The 22,026-nt window shown below is 47.1% G+C and overlaps 1 protein-coding gene across 1 annotated transcript in view; it reads right to left on the reverse strand.

The window, feature by feature from the left end:
- The window catches only part of EIF4E1B (eukaryotic translation initiation factor 4E family member 1B), a 34,557-nt gene extending 17,022 nt beyond the window's left edge, over positions 1–17,535 (reverse strand). Inside the window, exons 1-2 of the mRNA XM_083179640.1 lie at positions 17,399–17,535; positions 13,363–13,463 (exon numbers count right to left, since the gene is read on the reverse strand). Coding sequence (XP_083035766.1) covers positions 13,363–13,463; positions 17,399–17,416 — 119 coding nt within the window. The 5' untranslated portion in view covers positions 17,417–17,535. The remainder of the gene's footprint in view (positions 1–13,362; positions 13,464–17,398) is intronic.
- Positions 17,536–22,026: the final 4,491 nt, after the last annotated feature.

The following is a 22,026-nucleotide window of genomic DNA, read 5'->3' on the forward strand; positions in this document are numbered from 1 at the left end:
TGTAGAAATATGGTATAAGTAAAACACCATTAACATTACAATGATGGCACCTATACAAATGTGTTAGTAACAAAATAAAATAAAAAAGCTAAGGTTGCATTGCTAATATATTTCACGTCAGAATACCTACTGCACCTAAAGATTATACACAGATATCATTGTCTATCATACATAGCACACAGACATAAACCTCATAGACAGCCATATATTGAACAGAAATCAGAGCCCACCACCACCACTATTGTCGTCAAACATTGTCATTCACCACATTCTCGAAAGACAGAAGATTCTTAAGGACAGAATTGTTGGACTTCCTCATCTTCGCAGCCACAGCTTATGCCAGTTACATTAGCCGTTTTCAGAATAGCATCATCGTCCCCTTGCGGGCTCGCCACAACTTTACTAAAAGTAATGGGCCCCATACATCAGCAATCACAATTTATGGATTTCCAGATATAGGGATTTTTTGGCCAGATAAATGGATTTTACAATCTGACTTTGCCCACACATTACAGATTTATTTCAGTGATCGGCAGATTTTTCCATCTAAAGATTGCATCTTCATATCTGGAAATTGCCCGATCGATTGTCATTTCAGCTGTTCATAATGTAAATAGATGAAGACGAATTGGGAATGCCCACACATAAGATCTGCAGATAATACCAGATTATTAAACATGTTTAAAAACCTGATTAAGCAATCTATTGGAGATTTTGATTAGGATTGCCAAAAGGGGGAGCCCACACATCTAAAATTAATTGTGGCAATCATCTCCATATCTGAAAATTGTCACAATTAATTGCTGATGTATGGGGCCCTTAATAGATGGTGGTGTGGACCCAGGGTGGTGCGGGTTAAGATACGTAAGTTCCATAGCGCAAGCTCTGGCCGCAAAGAGGATAGATAGATGATAGATGATACATAGATAGATAGATAGATAGATATCTGGCGTCGACACTTGGATGCAAAAAACTAGACAACAGGCGGTGTGTGGGGCAGCATTGTATTGAGTGGTAAGCAGTGACCATCTCCTAGGAGGGCACCGGAGTTTATATACGAAAATCATGGTTTGGACATCCAGGAGTGCCACCTGAAGCAACACACACACACACACACACACTTATTAGGGATGGCCATCTCGATGTGATAGCTGTTTTTTTTTCAAAGCGCCGGGACACGGAGCATAGCTCCGACACCCGCGAAGCCCCGCCCCCACTGGCCAATCAATCAAACACAATGGATGACCTTCGATATGTAAAAATATCAATGGTCATCCATTGCATAGTTTAGCACTATCGATGGCCAGTTGCAGGATAGATAGGCTATGTGTAGAAATACAGTATAGATAGATATTTTTGCTCCTCAGGAATGGTAGCTGTTACAACAGTGAAGAGATGGCAGATGCAATGACAGATTAAAAAACCTGGGTCCACATGCCCAAAAACCACCCTGCCCTTGGTGTGGTGACTCCTGAGCACTAATCTGTCACTTTTCACCGATTTCCCAAATGTTTTACTGTGTAATATCAGTGGGAAGATGATGCGAGGCATGGGACAGAGACCAACTGCCATTTCCAACTGCCGCCCGCATGCCACATGGGCCAGGTGTAAAACCTCAGTGTGCTGGCCTCTCACTGGCATTTGAGCAGGAGCAGAGGTGAGCGCAAGAAAAAAAAATACCCCCTAGAGAGAGCCAGCTTTTACAGCAAGTTTATCCAGGTATTATCAGTGATCAGAGAGATCAGCGCACATTAACATCTGTGTTTTTTCTTTTTTTTTTTTGTGCACCTTTGGTGCAATTTACCATCAACAATGAGCCGGAGGGAACTGGCCCAGTTATTTGGAACTGGGCCATATCCGAACACCTCTTGGCTACGATCTGGACACCGCAGACCATCTTCAGGCGTACCATCTGCAGCAGACCACCCAGCAGCGCCACCGTTCTCAGGACCACCAGCAGCGGCAGTACCATCCTTGGTAGCACGGAGACCAGCAGTCATCCTTGCCTGCCTTCCATCCTACAGGAGATACACCTTTACAGAAGGAGGCGCTGTAGAGTCCTGCACCATCTGCATCTCCCAGTTTCGGATTGGTGAGGAAGTGGCGGTCACATCCTGCAGGCATGTTTTCCACGTCTTATGCCTGACACAGTGGCTAGACATCAACAGCATCTGCCCCCTGTGCCGCGCCCGATGTTTTGACCTGAGCAGATTTCACCAGCCTCATCTTTAGAGGAAATAAAGAACATCATTGCCTCCAAACATCCAGGGGTGCAATCCAAGGACGTAAGTACTAACTGGTCATGTCCTTGTTGTCTTGTCTCCCCCTGTCTACCCTACTCTGGGATTAGCTACTTGCTGCTGTTGTCAGCAGAAGTCTTAAGGGATTTTACCTGAACTGACGGACTTAATTTGGCTCATTGAAATTTGGCTAATTGGCAACAATTCAAATTCTTCAGTCCCTCAGCAGGATTTTGGTTTCAACTCTTGCCGAGTTCTACTTGTGTTATCCTTGGTCTCCCCAACCCCCTTTTCCCTCATGTGTCTTTATGTTGCTTCTGATTGGCCCTGAAGCTTGTCATTATTCAGCTAATTTGCATTCAATTAAACATTTTTTTTTTTTGGCAGATCATCCATTTTACTAAATTTTAACGCTTTGGGAGCTATCCACAAAGCAGTGGAAAGAGGGGAGAACAACGATTGGTTGCTATGGGTAACATCTGTACTGGCTCCTCCCTCCCTCCACTCTTCTCACTGCTTCCCCCCCAATAGACCCCTTTGCCACCAAACTTATTTTAAACAGATTTGAATATTTTTTTATGTGTTTCAAATAAATTCCACCTTTTATTCTGCCAAATACAGGTCTCCGAGTCTTTATTTATATTATGGTTATTTATGATTGTGTGATTATATGTTATATACATGGGACACCCCTCAGATGGAAGGTTATGGGCACCATACATTTCCTAATTGATTTCATTCTAATAAATAAACAAATAAATAACCAATGAATGGCAATCACTGAGTCTTGAGTGTTTCTGTTATATAATTTTATTAATGGTATTTTACGGTTATATTATTATTTTTGGCTGGTGTGGGGGGGGGGGGGGGAAATCAGATAGAAGATGTTAATCCTATGTCGCATAATGTATGTGCAAGGGTGATTAGCGTCAGAAAATGCACATGGATCATAAACACAAACTGTCCAGACTCTGGGCCAGATGCACTAAGCTTCAAAAGTGATAAAATGGAGAGTGATAAACAGCCAACCAATCAGCACCTGCCTGCCATTTTTCAAACACAGTCTGTGACATGTCAGGTAGGAGCTGATTGGCTGGCTGTTTATCACTCTCCATTTTATCACTTTTGAAGCTTAGTGCATCTGGTCCTGTGACTGACAGGAAGCCAGAGATCGGGGGTGGAAACCTGCCATATTCCAGGTGTTTCTGAAAAATGCAGCCGTGCCCAGGTATATAAGAGGAAGGGCTGTGATGTCAGCAATGACCACTTCCGCCCTGTTACAGTCCTAGATTTATGGAAGGGGGAAAATTTGAGGAACAATTACTTCAGAATGAGTAGTATATAAGTGGAATAGCCTCCCATCAGAGGTGGTAGAGGCAAATACAGTAGCATTAACATGCTTGGGATAGGCATATTGATATCCTTATAAAAAAATAAGGATCAAATATGGTTTGAGGTAACATGTTTAAAAAAGGGGCTAGTCTGCACAATGGGCCAAGTGGTTCTTATCTGCCGTCAAATTCTAGGTTTCTAAGCGTCACAGTTACTCACATTTGCACAGACAGCAAAAACCTCTTGAGGGTTGGGGAATTGCATATGGATTTGCGATAGACTAGCAATTAGCGATTCATACACAATTCTCTCACAATTTAGCAAAGGGTGTATTCTCTTTCTGCCTGGACGGACAGGGAAGGGCCTACGTCCTTTGTAAATATACCATGCAAATGGGTGTGGCCCAAAGGCAGATTTACCACAAATAACCACTGCACCTGCCTAGGGCCCAGCACATCCCAAGGGGCCCCATAAAGATATCCTGGCCATTCAAAATACTCCCAGAGGAGCATTGCATGACTACTGCCTGATGTCATGACATCACATGGACCAGCGCACACTCCCAAAGTCCCTTTCATGTTCTTTGATAGGATATAAAAAATGTTTGGACACAGAAAATGGTGTCATCCACTGTATGTGGGAAACCAGTTTACTTTACATTTGACAAAGGTAGACAGCTACTTCCATAAGACCTAGAGCCGGATTAAGATTTGTACTCAATGCCGATGTTCATGCAGCTGAGCCTTTATAGGTAAACCCTGCATGTGCCAAGGTACTTCATCTTTGGCGCTTGTAGTCAGCAGCAAGATTAAAGTGCTATGGATTGTTTGAGGAGGGCCTCAAACCGGTGTCTTGCCTTGGACACCGTGAGGTTTAAATCCGCCTCTGGTGTGACCAGCTGTAGGTCAGTGTAGTGGCATTGAGAGGGGGGGGGGGGGGGGTGGGAGCCAGTACTTTTTACTAGAGATGTGCAGACTCGGATTCCAGGGATCCGAGCCCCCACGGACGTCATCATTCCAAGCCCGGTTCCGAGCAGCGCTCGGAGATTCCCGCGTGACTCTGGTCCGTCCGCGTGGTCAGAACCTCATCTCCCGGCTCCGGATTTCGCGAGGCTTTAAAAGCGGCTGCTACGCCCGCCATCTTCACTCCAGTCTAGTAGTGGGTTGGGAGAGGGTGTGTTGGTGCTGCTGCTGGGGCTTAAACTTGACCGCAATATTTTTTTAAATCGCTGGGGCTGTCTCAGTGCTGCTGTGTAGTCTAACTGTGTACTTGTAGTACTACTGGTCTTCTCTGTGCGGTAATTATTTTATTCGCTGGGGCTGTCTCCCTCAGTGCTGCTGTGTACTCTGTTCTCCTCTCTGCTTAGGAGAACAGTCTAACTGTGTACCTGTAGTACTACTGTCTCCTCTGTGCTGGGGCCTACCTCTAGTGCTGTGCCTGTAATATTATATTATATATTCATAATTAATTATATATATATATATATATATATATATATATATATATATATATATATATATATATATATATATATATATATATATATATATATATATATATATATATATATATAGTCCACTGGTGCTGCCTGCACTGAATCTGCCAGTATTATTTAGTTACTCAGTCCACTGTTGCCACTGGCAGTGCTACTGCCTACCTAGTACATACTAGGCTGCTATATCTAATTTAATTAATAAATAATACTTGTGCTTTGTGGGACTGTAAAAAATAATTCCATGCTGCTGGTGCACTGACGTGTGCCACTGCCAAGCAGTACCTAATAAAATTAATTATATAAATTCTGCTGGTGCACTGCATAAAGCTACTGGTGGTGTGTAATATAATAACTACCTTTTGTGGTGACCACTGGCAGTGCTACTGCCTGCCTGCCTACCTAGTAGTTTATTTTCTCTACCTACTAGGCTGCTAAATTATTAATAATTAATTGAATTATATAAAGTCCACTGGTGCTGCCTGCCTGCACTGAATACTGTGAATAGAGGTTGCCAGTATTATTTACTCAGTCCACTGTTGCCACTGGCAGTGTTACTGCCTAAGTGTACCTACCTAGTAGTACAAGTACATACTAGGCGGCTATATCTAATTTAATTAAAAAAAAAAAAAAAATACTTGAGTTGTGTGGGACTGTAAAAAAATAGTTCCATGCTGCTTGTGCACTGACGTGTGCCACTGCCAAGCAGTACCTAATAATACAATTATTATAAATTCTGCTGGTGCACAATACTAGTATTGCTGACTTATCTACCTGTCTTGTGCCTAGTACTGCCATATCTACCGTCTGGTCTGGGGCTCACTGCCTAATACTGGCGTATCTACCTGTCTGGTCTGGGGCTCACTGCCTAATACTGCCATATCGGTACTCTTTACTTAGCACGGCGCCCATCGCACTAAAAAATCGGGTGCGACGCGACCGACGCGATGCCCGCGATTTCCCATAGGGAACAATGTTAAATGCCTCAATTGACCCGATTTTTCCATAGGAAACAATGTTAAATGGCCCACAGAGGCCAAACAGGCACCCTGAAGTGTGAAATGGCCCCCACAATTGTTAACGCCACCCCACGATCAACGTGAACCCGAAGCGTGGCGAGCGCAGCGAGCCCGTGAGGGGCGGCGGTACGCGTCCTACGACCTTTTCATACCCCCACTATCCACGTCGGCGTGGAGTTGAGAGTAGAATAGTGTGGCGAGCGCGCCCCGCGAGCCCGAAGCGTGGCGAGCGCAGCGCGCCCCGCGAGGGGACGCGGATACCTGTGAAGCCCGCGAAGGGACGCGTTTACCTGTGAAGGTATCCGCGGGGCTCGCCACACTATTCTATTCTCAACTCCACGCCGACGTGGATAGTGGGGGTATCAAAAAGGTCGTAGGACGCGTACCGCTGCGCTCGCCACGCTTCGGGTTGACGTTGATCGTGGGGTGGCGTTAACAATTGTGGGGGCCATTTCACACTTCAGGGTGGCTATTTGGCCTCTGTGGGCCATTTAACATTGTTTCCTATGGAAAAATCGGGTCAATTGAGACATTGAACAGTAAAATCGGGTCAATTGAGACATTTAACATTGTTCCCTATAGGAAATCGCGGGCATCGCGTCTATCGCGTCGCACCCGATTTTTAGTGCAGTCGATGCCCGCGATTTTTTTACCTGCGATGCCCACGATCAAAATAGTGGGCGCCGTGCTAGGTAAAGAGTACCGCCATATCTGTCTGGTCTGGGGCTCACTGCCTAATACTGCCGTATCTACCATCTGTTTTGGGGCTCACTGCCCAATACTGCCGTATCTACCGTCTGGTCTGGGGCTCACTGCCTAATACTGCCGTACCTGTGTGGTCTGGGGCTCACTGCCTAATACTGCCGTATCTACCTGTCTGGTCTGAGGCTCACTGCCTAATACTGCCGTATCTACTGTCTGTTTTGGGGCTCACTGGCTAATACTGCCGTACCTGTGTGGTCTGGGGCTCACTGCCTAATACTGCCATATCTACCTGTCTGGTCTGGTGCCCACTGCTGAGAGTCATTTGTATGAGGGACTTGTCTTTTCAATGCATACAACTGATTGCTGCACCAATCGCCCACTGCTCCTCGGCTGCACTGCGTAAACAGTGCACAATCAAGCCAGATAGGGGTCTTGGTACTTGTTTTGAGGTTGTAGCAGGGGAGTTCAGCTACTCGTAACACCTTGAGCGAAGATCAGTACTTTTCTACCGGCAAAGGACATCCTCCTCGACAGAGCGCGCTTCACGAGGGACGCATGTGAAGCAGTGAGCAAAGGGAATACCCGCCTAGCGAGCCAGATCACCTGAATCCACCCTAGCGATCAATAGAGTTACAGAAGTTGCAGCCAGATAGAACTCTTCCAGCTGCCACCTAGTCATTGATTAGCCCCCTCCCCTCCACCCATTAGGCAATGATTGACGAGACGAAGGGTAATAAATAATAAATGAATAATCACAAAATTAAAAATCAAATGAAATTAAAAAAAAATCACAATCAAGAGAGATAGGGGTCTTATTAAATATTAAACTGACCAAAACAGATACACACTCTGCACCATCGAGCAGGTGATCGCTGACATGCCAGGTGCAACTGTCTTTAGCACCCTGAATGCCAAGTGTGGGTTTTGGCAGATCCCTCTGGACAGAGCCTCTTCCTTGCTTACTGCCTTCATGACCCCTAGTGGGTGCTACGTCTTCCTCCGCATGCACTATGGCATCATCACGGGCAGCAAAGTTTTCCAGCGCTGCATGGAGCAACTGTTCGCTGGCTCTCCCTGTGACATCATCGCGGTCAGCATCCTCATCTGGGGCCGCACCAGAGAGGAGCATGATCAATGCCTCCACCAGGTACTCCAACGGGCTCGCGCCCTCAACCTCAACCCTGACAAGTGCAGGTTCAGAGTCACAGAGATGGCATACGTGGGCCACCTCCTCACCGACAAGGGCGTCCTGCCAAACCCCAACAAGGTCTCTTCCATCCTGCAGATGCCCCTCCCAGCAGACAAATTGGCACTCCAGCGCTTACTGGGGATGACCAATTACCTAGCCAAGTTTCTCCCACAGTACAGCACTACCACTGCACCCGCACGGTGTTCCCCATGGCAAAACAGCTCCTGCGGCCTAGAGTCGAATCCCAAGTGAGTGATTGCATCAACAGACACAGAGCAGGCTCCAAGGTGTCCTACGACAGATCGGCAAATCGCCTGCCACCACTTTCTCCAGGCCAACCTGTTCGCATACAGACTGAGCAAAGCTTTGACAGAACAGCAGTGGTGCAGCGTCCAGCAGAGCGTCCCAATAGTTATGTGGTGCAGTCTGATGATGCCTTGTATGAGCGCAACCGCCGACACCTGCCGAGTACAGCTGAAGAGGACTCTGCACAGCCGGGTCCATCAGTTACTGCCACTGCTGCAACCAATACTAGTGATGGTTTACATTACATTTTCCATCTGCCACCTTAAAATTGATTAGCCCCCTCCCCTACACCCATTAGGCAATGATTTAAGACGACTGGTAATAAATGAATAATAATCACAAAATTAAACAATCAGATTACATTAATAAATCATAATCACACAATCAAGCGAGATAGGGGTCTTGTTGGATGTTAAAGTGATCAAAACAGTTACACACCGCTCCTTGGCTGCACATGGTAAACAGTGCACGATCAAGCCAGATAGGGGTCTTTTTGGGCCTATTTTTTTAAACTGCCATCCTGTCTGCCGCTGCAGTGCCACTCTTACATGAGCCACGTGTTTGTGCCGCACACTTGTGTGGCTTAGCATAGTTATCCAGCTATCTCGGTGCAACCTTTTTCCCCTAAAAACAATATTGTGAGGTGTTCAGAATAGACTGGAAATGAATGTCATTGAGGTTAATATAGCGTAGGAGCAAAAAAAAAAAAAACCACCCAAATTCTGCGATTTTAGCAGTTTTTAGGCTTTAAGAAAAAAAATCAGAACCCAAAAAATCAAAACACAAAAGACTTAGGAGGTGTTTTGCCAAAACCCATTAGAACCCAAAACCTCAAGGTAATCAGAACCCAAAACCCGAAAAGTGGCCGGTGAACATCCCTACTTTTTACCCAGGCCTGCTGGAGGGTCCAGGGCCCTCTCCCCCTCCCCTGTTGCAGGGAGCCGGGCAGTCGGGAGAAATGAAAGGCTGCCACAGCACAGCCTCTCTCTTCTGCTGAGGAAATGCTGCTCAGTGCTGTGAGGGAAGCTGTGGTGACAGGCAGATGCTGCAGCCCTGATCCCTCCCTGATCCCTCCCCGACACCCACCCGTAGTGCCCACTGCACGTGCAAACATTTTTTTTTTTTTTTATAAGGGCATCACTCTGGTAACCATAGTGGGGCCCAGCCACCCCGTCAGTGTCCCTGGATGGGTATGGCTACCCGTCACCTGGTGCAGACACATGCTTGGAGAGCTTGGGCCAGGTGATGCATTAGCCACCTCTACTTACATCTCTTCATTCAATAATGTCAGGTAGTTAAACCAACAGATTTATAAATCGTGCCTGTTTAAAACCCCTCCGTGCAAAGTGACCCTACTGACATCCAACACTATAACAATGGAGGTTACCATCATTTTATCAAGTCAGCTTAATGGCATATGTGTTTTGTTATTTTTTTTTAACCCTTTGAGACAAACATCTGTGAGATGTTTAAAATATCTGCTAAAAATGCCAGGTTTGTTATATCAATTCAAATAACAAATGTGTAAAATAGATTATATTTCCTATATAAGGTAAACATTGACGGTCGTTATGATGTTTGCTTGGCAATTTTCACACCTATTTGACAAATTCATTGGCACTCAAAGGGTTACAGCACCACAAAACCATAACCCAATTAAACGCAATCCAGTAAGGGGCTTGTTTTCTATAACCACAAAAGGCCTGAAGCAGCGGTATCTCATATGTACCACCCTGCGCATGTTGTCCAAGTCAGACATATTCATCTCTATGCATCTGTGGCCAATATGGGCAGTGCCGTCTTTCCCATTGGGCACGATGGGTAGTTGCCCGGGGGCCCTAGGACCTAGGGGCCCCCGGCCCAGCCCAATGGGAAAGATGGTGGCCGGGGTCCGGGAATCCGCTCACCCTCGCTGGGGGATCCGGGCAGGGGGATCAGGGCGGTGGCGGTAGCTAGAAGCCTGATTCGGCAAAGCTCTATTTGCCGGCGGGGCGGGAAGCGCTGTTGCATTTGAATAGACTGGCCGGACGCTGATTGGCTGAATTCAGAAAATCAGCATCCGGCCAGTCTTTGAAAAGGCAACAGCGCTTCCCACCCCGCCGGCAAATAGCGCTTCACCTCCTAGCTAGCAGTGAATTTAATTTCGGTGGTCCGTGTGCCGGGGTTCTGATCACCCTCACTGGGTGATCCGGCAGGGGGATCAGGGCATCGGTGGCAGTAGCTAGGAGCCCGAAGCGGCGAAGCGCTATTTGCCGGCAGGGGGGGCGAGAAGCGCTGCTGCATTTAAAATGACTGGCTGAATGCTGATTGGCTGAATTCAGCCAATCAGCATCCGGCCAGTCTTTGAAAAGGCAACAGCGCTTCCCGCCCCCGCCGACAAATAGTGCTTCGCCGCTTCGGGCTCCTAGCTACCGCCACCGCCGCCCTGATCCCCTTCCCCAGCGAGGATGGTCGGATCCCCGCCACCCGGCCACCATCTTTCCCATTAGCGCTATTTGCCGGTGGGGCGGGAAGCGCTGCTGCATTTGAAAAGACTGGCCGAACGCTGATTGGCTGAATTCAGCCAATCAGCATCTGGCCAGTCTTTTCAAATGCAACAGCGCTTCCCGCCCCGCCAGTTAATAGCGCTTTGCCACTTCAGGGCAGGCTCCTAGCTACCGCCGCTGCCCTGATCCTGCTGCCCGGATCCCCCAGCGAAGATGATCGGATCCCCGGCCGCCGGAAGCTGACTGGCTGCTGCACGGAGCCAGAGAGGTGAGGGTTGGGGAGGTGACTGTGGGCTCCTGGGCAAACTAATTTGGGGGGGGGGGGGTCCAGTGAACTAGGTTGCCCAGGGGCCCTTCCTAATGTTAAGACGGCCCTGAATATGGGCTGTGCACAACTGAACTTCATCGCCTCGTGTGGCTACATGGGGGACACTGGATGGCAACCGGGCATTTGCACATAGAGTATAAATCAGGTTGGCATGCAAATGCATACACAGCTGTGAGTTTCTAGTTTATGTATCCACCAATCATCACAGGAGAAGCTGCCAAGAAGACAGACACCCAGTGGAGCCATCTCAAGTCACTATTGAGGAACAGCAACTCCTAGGGTTAACCTATGGTTCTTCAGTCTGGCCGAAGCAGTGGTGAGGCTGGTGACATGGTTCTCTGCATGCAATATAGCAGCTAACGAGGTAGTGGGCAAGTAGTAAGGGCAGGGCCGGATTTATCACTAGGCCGTGAGGCACGGGCCACCGCCAGCCAGGTAGTCAGAATTACAGCCTGGCAGTGAGCTGCCCGGATGTTCTCAGAGCAGGTCCGCACTCCCACCCCCTCCCCAGCACAAATCAGATTTTTTTTCCGATCTGCAGCACCGAGCTCTGCTCCCTCCAGCACCGAGCTCTGCTCCCTCCCCGCCGCGCTGATTGACAGCTGAGCCGCCAGCGCCCTATAGCGGTACAGGGCAGTTGAGCAATGGCTCAGCTGTCTGATAATGTAAGCAGCCTGCGCCTCTGTCACTGAGCGCGGAAGAAGGCTGTTCAGAGAGGTGGGATCTGGGCAGGCAGCGTCTGCTGCTGTTGAGAGGTCGACTCTAGTTCTTCTGCTGGGCTGCAACTTCAAGATGAGTAAGGCAGTCAGCTCTTATATCTATAATAATTTTATTATTTTAGGCGAGGATAGAGATATATAGATATATCCAGCCTCCTACCTGTCACTCACTATCTGTATAGTACAGTATATCACCTAATATATAGCCAGCCCCCTACCTGTCACTCACTGTCTGTATAGTACAGTGTATCGCCTAATATGTACCCAGCCCAGGGGCAAATGCAGGATTTTCAGAAGGGGGTTTCCAGAGGGGCGGAGCAAAGCACGGAGATGGACAACCCAGTATATGCCGGGTCAGTTTAAGTATTATAGATAGACCAAATGTATATAAATAATAAAAATATTATACACACACACACAGGGTCGTCAACAGCAGTGTTGACCCCTGGGCATAGCAATGTATTGGGGCACCTACCGATCCTCCAGCGGTAGGGGTAGCTTTGATGTCCCCCGGGTGGTAGGGGGTATTATATCAACCGCTCAGCATGTAGGGCCTGGATAAGTATTTTCCACTAATTACCCCTTTACTGCACAGATGGTGGGAGAAGAGGGCATTGGGCTGCATAAGGGGGCCCTGATGCCTAACTTCCAGGGTGGTAGAGGATATTTAATATGCAGAGGAGGGGTGTATAGTGGAGTGGGCTTATTATTCATAATTTTCTGGTGGGGGGACAGCTTGCTTGACTGCAGATATCTCCAGTTCCCGGAAATAGATTCTTAGCTTTTAATGGAATTAAAAACTAGAGAATCCAACCTACCAAATGATATTGGGGACTAGGGGAGCAGAGTTTTCAGGAGACAGAGCAATCTGCCAACGAGAATATAAAACTACATACCAGGTGTGAGGAGCTGGAGCAGTAACCAGCTGCTTGAAGGCTGATCTGGGAACAGTAGAGACAAGTTACTAGTGTCCAAAGGGGGAGAGTCCCAGCTTTTTGAATATACCCTCAGGAGTCAGACAGAACCTGAAATATCTGACTGGTAAGAGCAATTAACAGGCTTGGATGGGGACCACTGCTTTGAAGTCAGATATCTCCGGTTCCCTAAGGCCGATTTTTTAAATTCTTGTACCCATGGAAAGCAGGGACCCTCAGCTTTCAGCCTAGGTCCCTTAGACTCCTGGGGGGGGGGGGGGGGTTCTGGGTACCCAGAAACCCCCTGCGTGCACTACTGACCTTCCAACCCTGTCGAACTTAACCGTGTCAACCTATTTCATGTGTCGCCATAAGCCATGTTGACCCAATGAATACCTTACTAACTGCTTCCACCTACATTTGGATTTAAGTCATTTTATGACACCTCTCAGACAGCAGTACACATCTGAGCTTATAGGGGCCACAGTCAGTGTCCCCGATCTGCTTTTTCTAAAGTAAGCGTGCATATAGGTAGCAGATTTACTTCTGCTAGTAACAGTAAAAACATTTCCATAACTCCCCCTAGTGGCATCTTTTTGTCATCTGTTAAATGATTTAGCCCCGTCTATTACCTGCTCTGAAGATTATGTTTCTCTACATGTTCCAGAGCGACGGCTTCCTTTTTCTTTTTCCTTTTCTCATTGTCTCTCCGCTGGAGACCCTTTACAGTTACCTAGAGAAAAGAGATTTCATATAGCAAATGTAGGTTACCGGCAGGGATTAAAGTTGTCCTGGAGAGGTGGTGGAACTCCTTTCCCCTAACACTCATTAGCTTAGACCAGTGTCCCTACCTCCCATACAGGGATAATGGAAGTGGTGTGGTCACACAATAGTAACACCAATTAGAATTACAACACACAGTAGCACCATCATACACATTTCACCACATGTAGTGCCCTTGATTCATATTAAGTAACACAGTAGTGCCCCCACAATGTTCACAGTTGTGCTGCTTATATGCATCTTTCTAGGTCACTCCAGCAGCTCCATGCCCTGTGTAGCTTCCTCAGATTCCCCACCTCTGAGTCCTACAGCCCCCTCACCCTGTCTTCAGGAAGCACAGAGCCTGTTCCTTAGTTGTCGCTTCTTCACGTCAGCGGCAGTGATGGCATGACATCACATACACTGTGCCAGAAGAAGCTGCTGGGACAGGCTTTTCTGTTGGAATCACTGTTCAGGGCTGTGGTAGAGGTGAACTCAGTTCCCCCTACCCCCTAGTTACCGGTCACCACCACACAGATATCCATAAAGTTTCATATAACATCTACACCAGGTATTACAACATTAGTCCCCAACACACTAGCATGACAGATGGTCAAATCAAAATAATTGATGTACTAAATAAGTCACCTGTGCTCAAGCATGGATAAAACCTGGACTGTTGAGGTACGTACACACCAAGATATTTTGAAATGATATGTACAGGTATGTGAACTATATTATCGTGCATGTAGTCTAGTTCAGGGGTGTCCAAACCATTCCTCAACACAGGGCTTAAAGTGGTCCTGGAGCGGACCCCTCCACTCAGGCAGAGCCAGGGCCTGTGGTAGGGGTTTTGGCACTCCCCCTGCAAACTACTGTATAATGCTTTTCTGGGACAATTACTGATCAGGGCCAACGTGGAAGTTGAACTGGTTCCACCTCACCATTAGAGGTGGTGGAACTCCATTCCAACACACACACACACACACAAACACTTTAACCCAGAGGCGTAACTATAGCACCGCAGACCCCGCGGCCGCGGGGGGGGGGGGGGGGGGGGGGCGCTGTGCATGTGTGGGCGCCGGGGAGCTGTGGTGCTATAGTTAGCCCCCTCCCGTCCGCCCATCTGCCGCCCGCCTTACCTGACTTCACTGGTCCCATCCCGGCTCCCTTGCTAGCTTCATTCTTCTGCTAGTGAGACGGACCACAATAAAATGTCCGCCCCATATAGCAGACAGTTCTCTGAAACTGTCTGCTGTATGGGGGGGCGGACATTTTGTGTTGGTCCGTCTCACTAGCAGAAGAATGAAGCTAGCAAGGGAGCCGGGACGGGACCAGCAAGACAGGTAAGGCTGCCGGCGGGGGGCGCCCCCCATTAACGGCGGGGGGGTGCCCAATTCGTAGTTACGCCACTGCTTGAACCCCTGCCTCAACATCTACCAACATTTCATGTTTTTCAGGCAACCTGTGGATCTATAGTAGGAATGAATGCAGCATGTTTGAATAGGACTGTGCACCAACTAGGCGATTTAAAGTCATGCATCGTTGGTAGATCTCGAGGACTGGTTTAGCCACCTGTGGTCTAGTGCGTACGCACTATACCCCCTTCCCTTTGTCTGTACTTGCAGTCAAATTTTGCATAGATCTTCAACAACTGACTTTTCAGCGAGGAACAGACATTGTTCCGTTTTTTTTCACTATATGCGTAATGGGATCATTAGTCAGACTGCATTTAGGTCTACAAGCATTAGGTCTACACCATTAGGTCGACTTGCATTTAGGTTGACCTGACTGAAGGTCAACATGGGTTAGGTCGACATTTTTTTTTCCCTTCAAGTGTCGATATAGTCAACATAGCACCGTGTCCCCTAGCATGGCTCGCTGCACTCGCCATGCTTCGGGCACGGTGCCTCGCTATTTTATCATCCCACCACGCCCTAGTGGATGGTAGGGCATGAAATACCGCCTGTCGGCACATGTCGACTCATAAAAGTCAAATGACCCCATGTCGACCTAAATGCTGTAGACAATATGACCGTATCCCCTATATGCAGGGGCATTTTAAGAGAAGAGAAGCCTCCTCTGACCAGGCCCCCCTTCTCTCTGCCAGGAGTAGCAGAGTCTGAGCATCAGAGCACTCAGACCCTACTATGCATGTGCAGTGGCCATTTTCCGAGTGATTTCTGCACCAGCAACAGTGTGCTATTTAGGCACTTGAGCACTCAGACTCCATTACGCATGCACAGATTGCTGTAAAAACTGCATTTTTGTCAGTTTCTGCAGCACTGCTGTCTCCACCGCTGGACTCAAGATGGTAAGCATTTAAAAAAAATGGGTGTAGACTGTGGGCAGTATTCAATGAGAATACTGACGACGTGCAGCGAATCCCGTTTAGGATTCGCTGCACATTCGCCACTGCTCGCTGCGTTCCAGAGCCTCGCCGGCTCCAGTATTCAACGAGTCAGGGGCTCACTGCCCCTGACTGGCGAATCTTAACTCCTGCGGCGATGCCGCAGGGAGCCCGAGGGCGGTGGCAGGCAGGGAGATGGAAGTCTCCCTGTCTGCCCCAGAACGTTTGTGGGGGGGAGGTGGGCCCCCCGGGGGTGCCAGCAGGGGACCGGGTATATTCACTACACCCGATCATGCATATGTAATGATCGGGTGCAGTGAATATATGAATATCTAATGAGCGGCTCAGTTCTGGCCCCCTGCTGGCTTGTGTAAAAAAAAAAAAAAAATTAAATTAATATTTAATTAAATATATATATTCATGTGCTTACAGCACATGAATAAAAATCGCATGCCCCTCAGAATAAAATTCCTGATTTTTTTTTTACACCAAATGTAAAAAACAAAACACTTTATTTTAAAAGTTCACCTTCCACTTCACCATAAAAAGATAGCGATTGCTACTCTGTGAATCATGGCGAAAAAAACCTTGAAATGTATTCGCCATCTGGTCATTGAATAGGGTGATTCACCGTTTTAGTCAAAAATTCGCCTTACAGCACAAAATCGCCATAAAAACATGGCGAATCAGCCTCATTGAATACCGCCCTGTGTGGTGTGGGGCCCCTTGGGACTCCAGGGCCTGTGTGCATCGCACCTATTATAAATACACCACTGCTTATATGCCTAGGAGCTCCGGCGATACCACATTTACAATAGCTCTCGTAGAGCGTATCGTACAAGAATATACCCAGCTATAGTGTGCTTTGAGGACCAAGGTCACGAATGTCTGGGCTACAGAAACCAATTTGTTCTATTCTATTGCAAACAGAGTTTAGTAGCTGAGCAAATCCTATAGAACTCTATCAAAGCTTTCTCTTTAAATCTAAAGTTTGCTAGAACCCATTTTTTGGTCTTGTAGTCTTCATAGTGTAATGATAGGGTGTATTTAAAAACATAAGATAACTCAACCCTTTATTATAGGCTAATCAGCATGCCTTCCCATACCTTAGCTGGTTAACAGTATACGGATTGCTAAATGATGATACATGCTTGTTGGAACTATGGTTACTTAATGAAAATCGGCTTTTCAAAACAGGATTGTTAAAGATTTTACCTACCATATTCAAAAGGGAAACAGTAGTGAATGCAAAGTCAGGTTTGGTTTGCATTAAATGTTATTGCCCTTTTAAATCTGGCAAACTCAGCTAAATGTGAGTGTTGAAAATATATTGCTTAGTAAAAATTCCCCTAAACCTGTAACTTACTATACATGGAGTAAGCAACAACATACAGAATCTCAAAGAAACCATTCAGTAACATAGACATATTGCTATATCCACTTGTAGGTGGTAAGTCATCAATTCTATATACATCATCTCCACATATATATGTGTGTGTATTATATTAGTTTTTATCCTTATTTCAAGTTTAACTAACAACTAATGTTCCACTTACAATTTCAGATGCAGCCATTTTTTTTTGTATCCTAGAGGATATCTTAATCCAGGTTCATCAATTAAGTTTATATATGGTACATAATCACCTCTTAAAGAAATATAAGGCACATTTCCAGACTCTTCAATAGATCCTGACCATCCAGGTTTTAAGAGAACCCAAGCTTCAGCACATATGGTTAAATAAAAGTGACTGAGATACTAATGAAACCACCTGTGCTTAAGCATCTATATCCTGGAAACCAGAGCCATTAGGTTGCCTTGAGGATTGAATTTGGGAACCACTGCCTATACCTTTTGCAAAAGGTACTCTCAAACTTCCCATGTAATCTATTACTGTAATTACCTGCGCTGATTAACTTAATTGAGAAGGGTGTGTGTTTTTTTAAACAGCATGTCACTTATTCCACACAGGTAATTGCAACAGAATAATGGGAGGATCTGGAAAACATTGCAGGAATATGTAACAACTTTGCATCTGATTGATACAGCCAGTTCCAGCTCTAGGCCTTTTCAGAAACCATATGATGTCACACTTGCCTGTTTTTGTCAGCAATAAAAAGTTGCAGCTCCTTAAGCAAACCTGTAATCAGCAAAGTGTTGTTTTTATTCTTTATAATGATTAGTTGTCATTTGAGGAATACATTTCAAATACAATTTAGTGAAGTATTTATCATAGCTTGCAGAGAGGTAAAGTTCAAAGTCCAAACACAGCCTGTAACATGTATGGTAGAAGCTGATTAGCTAGTACTTTATCTTTCAAAATGTTATCTCTCTCCAAGCTTTCATATATATATACCCCAATAATGTATTACAAATATTTCTGTAAGTGTTTAATTCTAACACTGTTCACCCAACATATTAAAATACTTAAATTTAAATTGCACTACAATATTTTTTTCGCATATAACTATTATAAACATATCCGTATATATCCAAAAACCAAAATATTTTGAAAACCGTGGTTTTTCACAATATTTAGCCCCATCCCCCACCCCCCTTCCCAACCTGTGTTCATATTTACCATGTCCCCTGGTAGGGTAGGGTTACCACCTAGTCCCTTTAATTCCGGACACATGTTAATTACACAGGTCCTGTGGTAGTTTAAAATCAGGTGAAGTGGAGTCTTGAAGTCAGCCAGCCACAGAACCTGTGTCATTAATATGTGTCCGGAATTAAAGGGACTAGGTGGTAACCCTATGGTAGGGTGACCAACTCATCCCTTTAATCCGGGACACATATTAATTACACAGGTTCTGTGGCAGTTTAAAACCAGGTGAAATGGAGTCTTGAGGTGTGGCAGTTTAAAACCAGTCACAGAACCTGTGTAATTAATATGTGTCCCGAATTAAAGGGATAAGTTGGTCACCCTATCCCCTGGGGCCTCGGCGGCCATTGGAATCCTCTTCAGCCACATCCCCGGTTCCAAGGATGCATTGCAATGCATCCTTGGGACCGGGGATGCCACTGAAGAGGATTCCGGTGGACATCAGGGGACACCGTGGACATCGGGGGACCATCAGGGGACCAGGTAAGTATGAAAAGAAAAATATTCAAAAATCCCTTACCCAAAATACTTGTGGTTCCGAGCATTTTGGATAAGGGATTCTCAACCTGTATTATAATTCTACCATAGATGTATTAGTATACAGTATATAAAACATAAATCTATGGGCTTTATGTGTATGTAATTACAGCTTGCACTAAGGTACACCATACTCGGGAAGATTTGTACTGTGCGAGGCAATGCGCCGTTTGATGCAATCTAGTTCAGAATGCACAGTACGCATCGCACCGTGTATGGGCAGCATTTACAAGGATGACATTTATTTGGTGCATCAATTGGTGATATTCATAGGTATAAGGGTAGAATTTATTCCCAATTTCTGAATAATAGCACTTGTCTGTTTAACCGCATGACAAAAGATTTATAAGGCAAAAGGTGCATACACACTGGCCAATCTATCGATGCACCATTGGCCAGTGTGTATGAGCGATATATATCTGTGAACGGCGTCGTTTACAGATGTATTGTGTCAGCTGTGCAACACAGCCAATGCCCGATATATCTAAAGATATATTGGCGCATCCTGCTGCACGAAGGGGCGATCTGCCGACTTCCTGTACAGCTGTGTCTGGAGCCGCCGGTGATTAACAGCTCAGTGGGCATTTGCATGCTTCCACCCATTTGTTATATCAATCCCAACGGATCGGGCTGCCTGATTGATCTGCAGATATATCTACTAGTATGTATCCAGCTAAACTGTGCTAATCCAGCAATCAGGATAGAAGTGTATTCAATGTGAACAGGTGCTGAATGTATGCTGAAAATCTAAGGCAGGCATGTCCAACCTGCGGCCCTCCAGATGTTGTAAAACTACACATCCCAGCATGCCTTGCCATACTATTGCTATTAGGGAATGCTAAAACTATTGCAAGGCATGCTGGGATGTGTAGTTTCACAACAGCTGGAGGGCTGCAGGTTGGACATGCCTGATCTAAGGGATGCCAAACCAAAATGATGATTGCTGACCAAATTTTTATAACTTTGGTCTTAAAATCCACTAATGCTGTGTACACACGTAGCAATATATTGCTCATTGTCTCCTTTTCATCAGCGACCAGAGATGGTCGCTGATTAAAGGGAACCTCTGCAAGGGGAGCCGCAGAGGTAATCAGATGGTCACAGGAGCAAGCTCCTGTGACCAGCGCTCATAAGGGGGCTAAAAACGGGAGCACGCACCCAGCTATTTATCAGCGGTGCACACTCCAATCGCTGGCAATATGGTCGCTCAGCAACCATATTGCCAGCGATTATAGCTTGTGTGTACGCACCTTTAGGTCTACTGTGTATTTACTACTGTGCATTGGGTGCATCATCTGGCAGTAGCTTACAGCAGTGACTTTCATAATTACCTCCATCTGTTCCTTATACTATCTGTGCAGTCGGATCTCTGACTCGGGAATGCGCATCTGTTTGGAATCGGAGACAAAACACACTTTGACACCTTTTATCCCATTTATTTGCCTGATTCGTTGAATCAGATAAGAGGCTAATTGGCTGTAGTGTGTGCAGTGGCGTCACTAGGCAGGTGTGGGGGGTGCGGCCCACACCGGGTGTCACCAGTTAGTGGGGTGACACCAACATCAGCGGTGCTGCCACACCAGCCGCCGCTTCCATGCAGAGGTAAGAACTGAAGAAGAGTGCATTTCGCATCTCTCCTTCCCCTCACTACCCGCCGCTTCAGAGGGGAGGGGAGGAGAGCGCTCAGCACGGGGCGCATATTTCCTAGTCTTTCCCCTTCATTATGTCTATGAGTCTGTCCCTGTCTGGGCCGTCAGCCAATCAGAGCTTGCAGGCCGGCTCCTGATTGGCTGCGGGACCGTAAGCCAATCAGAGCTTGCGGGCCGGCAGCCAATCAAGAGCCAGCCCGCAAGATATAATTGGCTGACAGGGAAAGACTCATAGACACAGTGAGGGGGAAGGAGATATGCGCCCTGCGCTGAGCGCTCCCCTCCCCTCTGAAGCGGCGTGGCGGCTGCAGGAGACAGGACAGCAGGCCAGGGGGACACCGGACTGGGGTGTGGGCAGGAGGGGCATGTACCCCCCCTACCCAGCAGCAGCAGATGGAGACAGCAACAATGGTGAGTTGCTGGTGGGAAATTCTGACACTGTGGGGCATATGTGTTTCTGGCACTGTGGTGGCACTGTGGGGGCATATCTGGAACTGTGGGGGCATATGTGTATTTGGCACTGTGGGGGAATATCTGGCACTGTGGGGGCTTTTGTGTCTCTGGCACTGTGGGGGCATATGTGTATCTGGCACTGTGGGGGCATATGTTTAATGGACATCACAGAGTGCGGTGTATCGTGTAATTAGCATTGCGGTGTGGGGTGTAATGTGTAACTGGCATCACGTGTGCGGCATTATGTGTAATTGGCATTACGTCATGTGTAATGGGTATAGTTCGCTAAAATGTGCAATCTGCAGGTACACAATACAATCATGGTACAGACCACGCCCCCTTCTGATAGGCCACACCCCCCATTTTCGACCTGTCTGACAGGTAGACTTTAAGCCCCCATACATTAGGCCGACTTGTCACATGCGATTTATCACATGCAGTCCCCAGGGAGCTGCAGGCGGAGGGAGCCGTGAGACTGGCAGGGAGGGGGGGGGAGGCTGTTGTGGAGAGCCAGGCATGTAGTGGGCAGGGAAACTCGCCAAGGGGACCACAGCGCCGGGTACTGGGAACGCAAGCCCGGTAGAGGGAGCAATGGGTCTGCACAGGGAGCTGCTGCCTTCAGCGAGAGCAGTGGGCTGCGCAGGGAGCCATGCAGGAGAAGATGCTGCCCGGCAGGGAGGGAGGAGAGTACTTTAAAAAAAGCCCCTTCAAATGAATGGGCAGCCACTGATTGGCTGAGACCTCTCTCAGCCAATCAATGGCTTCCTATTCTTTGTATGGGCTTTTTTTTTTGTGCTCCCACCCTGCGTCTTCTCCTGCCCGGCTCCCTGTACAGCCCACTGCTTCAGCGGCTCCCTGTGCAGCCCCCGTTGCTCCCTCCACCTGGCTTGTGCTCCCAGTAAGTGACGGCAGCAGCTTCCTCCTCTGTCCGGCATCCCCCTC

Source organism: Crinia signifera, chromosome 4, assembly GCF_055691185.1.
Source record: "Crinia signifera chromosome 4, ASM5569118v1, whole genome shotgun sequence".
Classification (NCBI taxonomy): Eukaryota; Metazoa; Chordata; class Amphibia; order Anura; family Myobatrachidae; genus Crinia; species Crinia signifera.